The following is a 12,032-nucleotide window of genomic DNA, read 5'->3' on the forward strand; positions in this document are numbered from 1 at the left end:
CCTTTCTATATATATATATATTCTGGAGATTTGACAAATCAGTGAGAGAAACATGCTATGACAAATTCATTTGTAAAATAACTGCTACAATTGAAGGCATGGGACCACGCATGGTTGAGCCAGCCAGCCATTAATATATATAAGTAATTTTTCCCTCTTGGTCACATGAATGTCTTAAACAAAACTATATATGCTCTACAAGATTCCATCCATCCAACGCCCTGCAGGTCTTACAACATATATAAATAAATCAAGCAACCTCTGCTCCCTTACTAACAAATATATACATGCATGCAGACCAACTGGGTTCAGTTCATTTGATGTGCTAAATAAAAAATAAAGCCTCGGCTAATTATATCTTGGGCGCTAATTAGATCACATGCCAAACTTTGCCTGTTAAAGCTAAATGTTATCACAGGATATTCATTTCATAAGCCATTTGATGTGTTACATACTTACATTACAGGACTAGGCAACTAGAATTTATTTTGTCATGCACATAGGACAAAAATAAATAGCAACTTCTGCTGCCCTTATTGAATAAAGGCATCTTGGAAGTAGACATGAAATGTAGTTTCTGCTGCCCTTATTGAATAACCCGAGCGAACTCCCGAGGACCACATGATCTTTAGAGGTAATTGACAGTTGATGAGACAATATATATTATACAGTTTGCTTCTGCATGTTCGGCATGGTGGAATGAGAAAAAGCAAACCTTGTCTCATGAGTAAAATTGCTTTCATTTGAATATGCAGACAGCAAGGAAGATGTTTGCGCGCAAGTTCCAAGATACTGAAACTGCGCAAATGTTGTGGATAAAGATTAGTACAAGTGGCAGATTCCCAGTCTATATATGTAAAAAAGATGATGAACTTAGTAATACCAATTTCCTCTTTTTCTTTCCATCATTATCTCTAGCAGCATCCATCCTCGACATTTTTTTTTCTTTCTTTAATGCAAATATGCCTGAAAGCAAGTTAATTCCCTGAGAAAATCCAAAAACAATAACTGGAAAATCCAAACTTGAAAAACTAATTCAAATGGTCATGTAAAGGAGTATGTGTAAAACATATCTGTATGTATCCACCTGTGTATTATTACGTAAGCTACTCAAATATGATATTGATGCCGAGCAGGACAATGATAAAGCCATACCAAACAACCATTAGCAATGGCAAAGATCAGAATGGATAAGAGTAGACTCCAGGCAGCAGTAGCAGTACAACAAGTGGCCCCACATGTTGGAGCATCTATAAATTTGGTTACCCAACCAACCTGTACAGCAAACAACAAAGATGAAAATCCATAAGAAATGCATTGCACTGAAACTTTTGCCAAGTTCAGAATGTAATGCCAGACAAGCAGGGATCACTAGCATCCCCCATTTAATGAATGAGCTACGAATGACACGTTCAATCATTTCTGTTGTAGTCGGATACCAACAACGGTCAGTCCTATCAGCATTTTACAGTAAATAATCATTCATGAAAAAGTCAGAAAGGGGCCCGATTATCAGAGCTACAGAAATGCTACAAGTAATTTTACTTGAAATTAATCTGGGGAAGGTATTCATGCCTTAACTTCGTTTCAGTGGAACAAGAAGCCTGCATGACACGTGACATGAAACAGAATTTTCCATTGTAATATAAATCCTTTACAGCTTCAGCTTGAGTGTTCAACCTCAAGGTTACATCAGCATGACTAATTAACTGATTTAAAATTCATACATCTAATGAACAGAGAAAAAAAAAAACCTATCCATTGATGGAGACTATAATTAGAGACCGAGCCGTTAGTGAACTCGGCTCGGTTAAAACTCGTTTACGAACATTAAAGAGCCGAGCCGAGCTGAACAACATAAACAGGCTCGTTTGGTTAACAAACGAGTCCAAGCTTTGTTCGCGAACGCTTCGTTTAAATAATATATTTATTATAAATATTATATATACATATAAAATTATAATTATAAATAAATAAAATATTAATTTAAAATATATAAATAAAATAATTTTAATTTTTCTTTATTATCTATATATAAATTTTAAAAAATAAGACAAACGAACATGAACGAACTCGAACGAATTTAATCGAGCCTAAACGAGTCGAATACGAATACGAACACGAGCTTAAACAACAAAAATTCTTAACGAGCTCGAAAGCTTAACGAACGAATCCGAGCCTTGTTCACGAACGTTAATGAACACTTAAAATTTGGCTCGGCTCGAATCGTTAACAGCTCTAACTATAATGACCGGAAACTATAGGTAAAGATCCAGTGAAAACTAGTATCCCCTATTTGTCTCCATGTTTTGCACGAAGGATTTTGTTTCCAAATCTCATAGAAGCCATTAAAGATCCCTCCATAGATAAAAATGGAGTGATTTCCCGTTCCGATCCTCGGTCAAGCTATATTAATTTTCCGCTTTGTAGTCAAGAAATTCCACACATTTGGAGGCCAAAGTCCTGTGACTGAAACCGCATAACATGAGTCTTTGTTTTTTTCTCTTCAATCATCTATATATCACATAGGCAAGGGAAGTTATCCTTGACAAAGAGGTGGGGTTAACTTCAGATACCTCATATATTAAGGAAATTATGGCTATAGGATATAAGATAAAGACGAGTATATGAAAAAGTATTTTAACACTGCTCATTCCTAAAAATTCAATTCATTGTAGAGTAATAACGAAAAGATAAGTAAATATATGGTTAGCCTGAGAAATGATCTTTGTCAATCGCCATGGAAACCACAAGAACCAATCTTGCATTAGGAAATGACATTGTAATCATGTTCACTTAAATTTGGGCAGATTCCTTGGTATGGGCCGCAATGTAAAATCATTCAGCTTGCTATAGTCTAGCAACAATTAGCATAGAAGAGGAATTGCATAACCCAAACCATGAAAACCCTAAGCGAGAAGCATAAATACATGCATCTATCTTATATAAAAATTTTAAAAGGCAAGCAAATAAGCACACTCTAGACAAGTATAACTAGATGCAGCTGATCCTTTCATCCAGACTGATATATTTAGAGGATAAAGGAATAAGATCAAGATAAGAAAATGGGCTAAATGCACAAAACAGTTTAAGTGGTTAGAGATAAATATATGATTAAATAATCAAATCAAGCTGCAATTTGAAGCAATATGATGCAACTGTTAGCATTGAGAGTTGAGGAAAATGGTGTGAGAATGATACGTCGTGCTGTGCTAGTGTGCTTATAATGTCAGAATCTAATACAAGAAGATCTTCAATCAATCATAAAAGATGCATCATATTGGGGTGAGAGAGTAGGCAACGCTTTAAACAATTGGCTGGACAGGACCCTAATCTGACAGCCTGTTTATGATTGTAACCATATATATTCCATGCTCCATCACTTCATTCATTGTAATCAACATACTCACTAACAGGCATAAAATCCAGTTTGAAGCTTAAAGGGAGCAATCACTCCAAAGTCAACCTTTTTCCTCAGGAACTAAGCTGAAGTGAAAATGGTTTTGAAAAGACAGCCATAAAACCTCAATGAAGACCATTACCACCAATAGATTCATTATTCACATGTAAATGTAACACTCAAAAACTGACTGAGATGTCCCTTTTCAAGTTCCACGATACTCCTTTATTTTGTAGACATGAGAATTCAAAGCCGCTGCTGACAGTTGTTCCCGGAGAACTACGCTCTCTGCTCGTTCGTATATGTGTACTAGGGGTAAAAGTTTAATGTAAAAAAAAAAAGATAACGGGCATAGTTGCATATCCAATACCTGGAATAGCAACCGACAGAATAAACTTCAAAGCGCAATGTGTAGTGTACCGCCTAAAAGCAATCATGCTCCGCTTAAAAATTCTAATAAATTCCAGCAGATGGGAACATTGAAAATTCCAGGAGAGAAAAATCCCACCTTGAATTTGTAGTGAGGATTGCCCAGGTTGTATAGCAACCTTCTCATCCTATCTAAATCGAACCCATCGTCTGAATCGGTGCCGGCGCCGTTGGTCCATTTATTCGGTGAACTCCGCCATTTTCAGTGAAATGCAGAGGAGAAGAGACGAAGCGGAACTCTAACTGGCGGTCCTAAATTGGCATTTCCCCAATCGAGCAGAGGAGTAGGTAGGTAGGTAGGTATCCAACGACGCATAACTCCGGTAATTTTATTCATCGGCGGGTCAGTGTCAGCGAGAAGCGAATGAGGAGTATGACTGAAATTTGAGAATAGCGGCAGCATCGGAGAGTTGTACCGCAGACAACGCAAGTACAAGTAGTGCGACGCGTCATTGTTTTCTTTCTGTTAATTCGTAGAAACATTATTCTTATTTATCTCGATCCCGATCCCAATCCCAATCCCAATCCCAATCCAAACAACACCACCACCACCAGATATAAGAAATGAATGAGTAAAAGTTTAGATTTAATCCGACTGCTTGGCATCTCTATTTTAACAAAATCACTCTTTTATTTATGAGCCACTACGCAATGCAATAGTAAATAGTATTGGGAAAAGTGGATGAGACCAAGAGGGAAGCAGAAGACCCCCAAGTTTCACGGAAATTTAACAAATATACCAACAAAATGCAATAAATAAATACTTTGTGATCGCAAATACGTATAAAAACAGCCTAGTGGTAAAAATCCGACAGCTACAAACGTTTCGAGCAACAATAATCTTTAATCACGTATTTGTTGGCGTCCCCTTGTTTTCCACTATGCAAATGGATATTCTGAAGCACATTATATCCAATTCTTGTTTCCAACTTCGATCTCACCGATTTACATCAATCAGATGCATATGGTTATCTTCCTTCTCCTTTCAGTCCACCATTTCAAGACAACCGCTGTCTATAAATGTTACACCAGAGGAGAGGAACAATCAATAGTAGTATATAGCTAGCGAGCAGCCCTGCCATGGCCTCCCACAGCATCTCGGTGCTCAACGCCCTCGACAACGCCCGCACACAGTGGTACCACGTCACCGCCATCGTCATTGCCGGAATGGGATTCTTCACCGACGCCTACGACCTCTTCTGCATCTCCACAGTCTCCAAGCTCTTGGGCCGCATCTACTACTTCAACCCCACCTCCAACAAGCCCGGGAAGCTCCCGCACAGCGTCAACAACTGGGTCATCGGCGTCGCCCTCGTCGGGACCCTTACCGGCCAGCTCGTGTTCGGCTACCTCGGCGACAAGCTAGGCCGCAAGAAGGTCTACGGGATCACCCTGGTTCTCATGGCCATCTGCGCCACCTGCTCCGGCCTCTCCTTCGGACACACTGCCAAGTCTGTAATAAGGACTCTCTGCTTCTTCAGATTCTGGCTCGGCTTCGGCATTGGCGGAGACTACCCTCTCTCCGCCACCATCATGTCCGAATACGCCAACAAGAAGACCCGCGGAGCGTTCATTGCCGCTGTCTTCGCGATGCAGGGAGTTGGGATTGTCTTCGCAGGCCTCGTGTCGATGATCCTTTCTAAAATCTACCTCAGCAACTACGGGGGGCTGCCGTACAAGAAGGAGCGCGTGTTCTCGACAGAGCCGGAGGCCGACCAGGTGTGGCGAATCGTGCTGATGCTCGGCGCCCTGCCGGCGATCCTCACGTTCTACTGGCGGATGAAGATGCCGGAGACCGGGCGGTACACGGCCCTGATCGAGGGCAATGCAAAGCAGGCGGCGTCAGACATGGGGAGGGTGCTGGACATCGACATCCAGGCGGACCAGGAGAGGGTGGCGCAGTTCCACGCGGCCAACGAGTACAGGCTGATGTCGAGCGAGTTCTTCCGGCGGCACGGGCGGCACCTGATCGGCACGATGACGACGTGGTTCCTGCTGGACATCGCGTTCTACAGCCAGAACCTGACGCAGAAGGACATCTTCCCGACGATGGGGCTGACCAGCAAGGCGGAGGACGTGAGCGCGCTGAGGGAGATGTTCGAGACGTCACGTGCCATGTTCGTGATCGCGCTGCTGGGGACGTTCCCGGGCTACTGGTTCACCGTGGCCTTCATCGAGAAGATCGGGCGTTACTACATACAGCTGGTGGGCTTCTTCATGATGTCGGTCTTCATGCTCATCATCGGAGTTAAGTACGACTACCTCAAGAACCAGGACCACAAATGGACCTTCGCCGCCCTCTACGGGCTCACCTTCTTCTTCGCCAACTTCGGGCCCAACAGCACCACCTTCGTGCTGCCCGCTGAGCTCTTCCCGACCAGGGTTCGGTCGACGTGCCACGCCTGGAGCGCCGCCTCGGGGAAGGCCGGGGCGATGGTCGGAGCTTTCGGGATACAGAACTACACCCAGGACGGAAACGTGCATAAGATCAAGCAGGCCATGATCTTCCTCTCCTTCACCAACATGGTCGGATTCCTCTGCACATTTCTGCTCACCGAAACCAAGGGCCGGTCGCTGGAGGAGATTTCCGGCGAGGACGGCGGCGGCTACCCCGAGACACAGATGACCGGGAAGAATCCAGATCATAGCCGGGCCGAGCACAATTGGGAAGACGACGATTCCAGGGCTTATGGGTAAAATTAATTATTATATATATATATATATTAGAAATGAAATAAAAGGGGGTAGCTGATTGATTGAATAAGAACTGATCTGGGTAATGGATTAAATCATTTTCTTGATCCTCCCCACCAGCTATGTAGTTGTCTTCTTAACCTTGTATCCTGTAAAATGTTAATGGAACTGTAATTGATTAATCAAATGCTCCAATCCCTCCCTCATTTTGTAACCATAATAGTAAGATAATTAAAAGATTAGTTTTTTATTTATTATTTTGAAAAAGAAATGTGCAAAAGTGGCCCACCTGAATCCTCCCCTGCCAACTAAACATGCGTTGGTTATTGAAGAAGCAAGCAAGCACGACAGGGTGGGCTCACCAAATCATTACGGTCGTTCTCTCCGTTGCCAAATCCTCCAATTCTTTCCAGTTTCAAATGAAGGCGTGGTTCTCAAGTAGCGCTTCTTTACCATTATAGGAATACGTGCAACTGTAGTGGGAGGGTGTGAAATTGTTCGAACCCTAAATGAATCGAATCGACCTCCCTTTGTCTTTTTCCCTCTCCTCTTTCCCTCCACAGCCTCAGATGAGCAGTACTGCCCGCACACACTTTTCCTTCCTCCCATAGCCTTGTTCCTGCATCCGTTGGTTTTTCTGTTTCCCAAATGAGATGGGAAATGGAGGTAGACCAAATTGAAGCCGTTCTGGAAAAAATCTGTGATTTGCACGACAAATTAAGCGACGCAATCCACTCCATTTCTCGAGCTCACTTCCTCAATTCCATCAAGAATACGAGCCGCAAATCGGATGAATTTTATTACCATCGGAAGAAGAAATCGGGGGATGATGACGCGGAGAACAAAAGTGGGCAGGGGTTTGTGTTCGTGAAGGAATTCCGGGTCGATGATGACGAGCCGGCGGTTCAGGAGGCTAAGAGCTTGTACGCTATCCGAACAGCTCTCGAAAATCTAGAAGACCAACTTGAGTTCTTCCATGTGAGCGTTTGTTTGATTTGCTATGTTTTTTTGCTATCCGATTCGTAGGCTATTTCGATTCTTGACTTTTTCTAATGCTCCAGTTCTAATTTATGGTTTAGCAATACATTATCAAGTGTTTTGATCTAATGGGGATTCCAGATAGCTGAATTTTATGAAAATTGGTTTTCTGATATGTAGAATTGAAAGAAGATAGGGGGAAAAAGCTGTTTGTTTGATTGTCGATCCCATTTGTATTTTACTTTTCAATATTTCCCCTTTAACAATAGAGTTGAAGTTTCTTCCCTCTCAAGCAATCCCTGAATTTCCTGCTTTTAGTACTTCGATTGTGGACTTTTGTCGGTTTGGTTACATGATACAGAATAACAGTTTATGACTAAGAATTTCATTATATGGTTTTCTACTTATGGATTTGTATCGACGTTTTTAATGAATCAGTCCTGTTCTAATCTCAACAACTATGCCTTCCTCTTGACGGAAAGAATGTGGTTTGCTCACCAAAATACTTGGGCTTAAAGTAAAGTTGTTCTCTTTAGGCTCATTATGTCTTTACTGTTGGGGTGCATTGAGCACTGGTAATTCGGCACAATTGAACATATAAACATATCATGGCTCTACTTTTCTGAAAATGTATTTGAGTTATCCCATATGACATTTATAATACAGTAACCAGCCCGGAATGAGACTGGAAAGCACAGGTTGTTGCTGTCTTTAATCATCATTTTGTATTTCAGCAAGTTTGTTGTGCATCTTGACTGAGATATTTTTGGCATTTGTCTATTGTGTGAAGCAATAATTGAACTGCCTTTTGATGTTCGTTTTGCAGACTGTACAAACCCAACAGCGTGCAGAGAAAGATGCCGCAGTGGCTCGCCTGGAGCAGAGTCGCATGCTTCTTGCAATGAGACTGGCTGAACATCAAGGTAAGAAATACAAGGTCATTGAAGAAGCACAGGCATTGATAGGAGATGTCCGAGATGCTAGTCGATTTGTTGAACCAGAGGGTCTATATGTGTCGTCAACACATGATCCCTCAGGCAAGAGTTTTGTGGCACAGAAAGGGGGGAGGATGAATCCCCTCATCAACTTCTTTCTTTCTGGCTTTAATTTAGTTTCCAAGTCCCTTAAATTGGACAATACTGTTGGGATTCTTGGGAATGCCGCACTGGTTGCAATAAGCATGATTGCATTCGCACATGTGAATCAAGTAGGGCGTAAAGAAAAGTACCCATTCGATGTTGGTGGGATGCAAGAGTCTTCCAGGAAGGTCGGCGCTGGCAAAGACGGGCACAGTTTGGACGTGATGCTGGCTCGGGGGTGAGAGGTAAGCAAGTGTTAGTAGGGCTTGATTGTTTTGTTTCCGAGAATAATGAAATTGTGGGGGGTGGAGCGGTGATGATGGCTTGTACCCGAAAGAGGTAAGATGGAGTGAGTATGTTTTTTTGGTAGTTAGGGATATGGATGAATGTGAGTTGGTAATGTGGTTGTTTTGATTATTATTATTACTGTTATTATTATCATAATCATAGTATTATATACTTACGAGGTCAGGTCTAATCTAAGATTGTGTGGATTCTTATAGGATCTCACATTGTGCGTGCGCTGACCTGACCGGTCCGGTCACTGTGTAGGCGTACATCTCTCTCTCTCTCTCTCTATCTCTTTCACAATTATAAATCCAATGCTATGTATGCCAAATTATTATTATTATTATTATTATTATTAGTTATAATGCCATGTTATTAGGATAACACGCACGGTATCCGTATACGAATAAATAAACATACATCTGAAATGTTTTTTTTTTTAATGGTTTTAAATACAAATTTCTCTAATTCATATGATTATTTATTATTATAAAATATCATATCAATATAATAAATTTAAATCAACATACAAGTAAAATCTCCATCTGCTGCATAGATGATACACTAAAGACAGTTAGTTCGGTGGAAGAAGTAGTCGGCCCGGCCCAGGTGAGTTATGAAACCCGCTATTTAGAGGAAAATTAACTCATGAATTTATGAAAACATGCACTAAACTGTTACCTTGAATGTTTTGCCTTTACTCACAATACAAACGAAGTAAAATAATGATCGTAATAAATTTTATTTATTTTTAATAATAATAATAATATAAGTTTTGATGCAAAAAGCCTATCTTTGTTGTCACACTAGGGTAGGTTTAGCATACATACTAGTTGACATCTTATTATAATCAATTATCAAGGCTAATGTAAACGGTAAAGCAATGACTATAGGATCGAGAGCAACATGTAGGTATAAAAAAACACTTGCACAAGATATAATATAGCTACACATTCGAGAGTTCAACAGCAACACAGGCATGCAATGTGACATATTTTCAATCTTGTTCGAATCCAGACACAAAATGTAAACAGAGCACGATAATTGAAGGCATCCCATCCCTCCCCTCCCTTCCCGCAGACAATCACCTCCCGAAGCCTTCCATGGCTAGCCCATCGCATATTTCTGAGTCCAGCTCCTTGCAGTCGTCTCATACTTGGCCCTGTCTGTTTTGTACATATGAGCAATCTCTGGCACCAAAGGGTCGTCGGGATTGGGGTCCGTCAGCAAAGAACATATAGAGAGCAGCACCTGTGAACCAGTGATTGAGTGAATGAGTGAATTTGCACAAAAGCAGGAACAGAAAGCATAAGACATCGAAGAAAGAAGAGACCTTAGAGATGGTCAGCGCGGGGCTCCACTGTTCCTTCAATATGTCGAGGCATATGCTCCCATTACTGTTAATATTCGGGTGGAAAACTTTTGTCCTAAAAGCAACCTACAAGGGTTTTGGTTAGCAATGGGATAAGATAAGGATAGTTTGTCTGCAGTGAGAAAGAGAGACCGGGGTGCTGCTGGAAAACAAGGTAAGACATACCTTAGGAGGCTTGAAAGGATAGTCCGGAGGAAAATGAATGGTGACTAGGAACACGCCGCCTGCATATGGGCTATCCGGAGGACCCATAATTGTAGCTTGCCAATGAAACATGTCTTCAGCAACAGGACCTGAAATGCATGCACAAATTACTGGTAAATATCGATTGTAACTTTTCCACCCAGGCAACAAGCTAAACCTCAACAAACAAGCAAAGCAAAGCATGCCCGTGACAACTGATTACTCTTAATCATGTAGTTTAGGAATGCAAATTCTGCATACATGGCAACAATAATAGATTACTGATAAAGAGTCAAATGCAGGGTAGACATAAATTCTAAAGGGGGTGGCTGGTTTACTAGGGTTTTTCATGATCGAAAAAAAAGAAAAACATTTAGTGGCGTTACAACTTGTTTCTAAGATTAGCCACAACATGCAAATGCTCGACCACACAGGCTGAAAATAGTTGTATATTTCAAATAGATTGTTTGCAGAAATCATTTTCAATATGCATATCATATTTGCTGTTTTCTTTCCCAACATTCCAAAAATTTCATAAATACCAACATAGGATACAGCAGTTATGAAGTATCCCAGTGAAAATGCTTCATGTGTATGAACCAGGTACGGAAACCCCACCATCAAAAACAAAATACATTAGATAATGAAGCCAATGAGTGCTGAAGTACAAATGCAATGCCACACAGAAGATGATATAAGTAAACTGCATAATGTTCACAACTCCCAAATCTTATTTTGTATAAAAACACATCAGAAAATCCCTCTCCTACTACAAACACAAACCAATTCAATTTCAGAAACAAACAAGATTTAACAATGGAAACTCAACAGCAAAAATCCAAGCTTTCACTTACACATAACGAAGTACATAAGCCAGGAGAAAATGAGCTCTAAAATCAACTGTCACCAGCAAAAACTCTCCAATCAATGGTATATAATTAGAAATACATAGAATCCAAAACTGTTCTGCCAAGATCTAACCCAATCCAATAAAATAATAACAGCCACAAGTGAAATCATCATCCTTGGAAAGGATTCGAGAGTAAAATAAAGTAGAAAAAAATCAAACCAAAGTTCAGCCTGGTTAACAAAGCAAACGAGGATTAGCTGTTAAGTTTTGAGGGTTATCAATATAAAAAAATATTGTTGAAAATTGATTGATATACCAGCGCTGCAGGAGGTGGGTGGGTCCTTTTGAAGATCCTTGAGCTCCTTCAAGATCCGCTTCGACGCCATGATCGATTTCTGTATTCCAAACAAGATAAAAACCACAGATCCGCTTTAGTTACCGGAAACAAGAGACGAGAAGATTACACAAACATAAACAGAAAGAACGTTTCATTTCATTTTGCTCAACGGGAATCGAAGCTGTTCAAAACCGCACCGGAGATGAGAATCGGGATTGTATGGAGGCGGAATCCCTACGGTTGCCAAGTGAAAAACGATAACTGCAGAGGAAATTTCGGGGTATCGAGCAAAGCAGTTTTATAGGGCGTAGGGCACGGCACGAGTCGATGGAAGAATCTCTTCGTCTTCCCTATGGATGGATATTCATTGTGTCGACATCCAGCTGCTGATTGGCTGGCTCTCGATTTTGACCGCGTGGGCT

General features: G+C 41.1%; 3 protein-coding genes and 1 long non-coding RNA gene across 5 annotated transcripts; 2 read left to right on the top strand and 2 right to left on the bottom strand.

Annotated features, from left to right (window-relative positions):
• Window positions 1-443: 443 nt before the first annotated feature.
• On the bottom strand, window positions 444-4,369 carry LOC127245924 (uncharacterized). Its single transcript, XR_007837538.1, has 4 exons — window positions 3,909-4,369; window positions 1,156-1,275; window positions 884-966; window positions 444-798 (listed from the first exon to the last, which is right to left on the bottom strand). It is a non-coding gene; the product is annotated as an uncharacterized LOC127245924 (long non-coding RNA).
• Window positions 4,370-4,696: 327 nt separating this feature from the next.
• On the top strand, window positions 4,697-6,657 carry LOC127245888 (low affinity inorganic phosphate transporter 4-like). Its single transcript, XM_051267031.1, has one exon. It carries the CDS (start codon window positions 4,910-4,912, stop codon window positions 6,524-6,526), a length of 1,617 nt encoding a protein of 538 aa, XP_051122988.1. The 5' UTR covers window positions 4,697-4,909; the 3' UTR covers window positions 6,527-6,657.
• A 361-nt stretch (window positions 6,658-7,018) lies between these two features.
• On the top strand, window positions 7,019-9,049 carry LOC127245952 (plastid division protein PDV1). The gene is made up of 2 exons (XM_051267118.1): window positions 7,019-7,501; window positions 8,328-9,049. The coding sequence occupies exons 1-2, from the start codon at window positions 7,172-7,174 to the stop codon at window positions 8,820-8,822; spliced, it is 825 nt and encodes a 274-aa protein (XP_051123075.1). The 5' UTR covers window positions 7,019-7,171; the 3' UTR covers window positions 8,823-9,049.
• Window positions 9,050-9,777: 728 nt separating this feature from the next.
• LOC127245867 (ubiquitin-conjugating enzyme E2-17 kDa) lies at window positions 9,778-11,974 on the bottom strand. 2 transcript variants are annotated; one of them, XM_051266965.1, is made up of 6 exons: window positions 11,808-11,920; window positions 11,590-11,668; window positions 11,278-11,323; window positions 10,406-10,533; window positions 10,202-10,306; window positions 9,778-10,119 (listed from the first exon to the last, which is right to left on the bottom strand). In XM_051266965.1, the coding sequence occupies exons 3-6, from the start codon at window positions 11,291-11,293 to the stop codon at window positions 9,976-9,978; spliced, it is 393 nt and encodes a 130-aa protein (XP_051122922.1). In that variant the 5' UTR covers window positions 11,294-11,323; window positions 11,590-11,668; window positions 11,808-11,920; the 3' UTR covers window positions 9,778-9,975. The 2 variants fall into 2 exon arrangements, with proteins under 2 accessions (XP_051122922.1, XP_051122921.1); XM_051266964.1 differs by lacking the exon at window positions 11,278-11,323 and having other exon boundaries at window positions 11,808-11,974.
• Window positions 11,975-12,032: the final 58 nt, after the last annotated feature.

This window comes from Andrographis paniculata, unplaced genomic scaffold (genome assembly GCF_009805555.1).
Source record: "Andrographis paniculata isolate CXL003 unplaced genomic scaffold, ASM980555v1 Contig25END, whole genome shotgun sequence".
NCBI lineage: Eukaryota > Viridiplantae > Streptophyta > Magnoliopsida > Lamiales > Acanthaceae > Andrographis > Andrographis paniculata.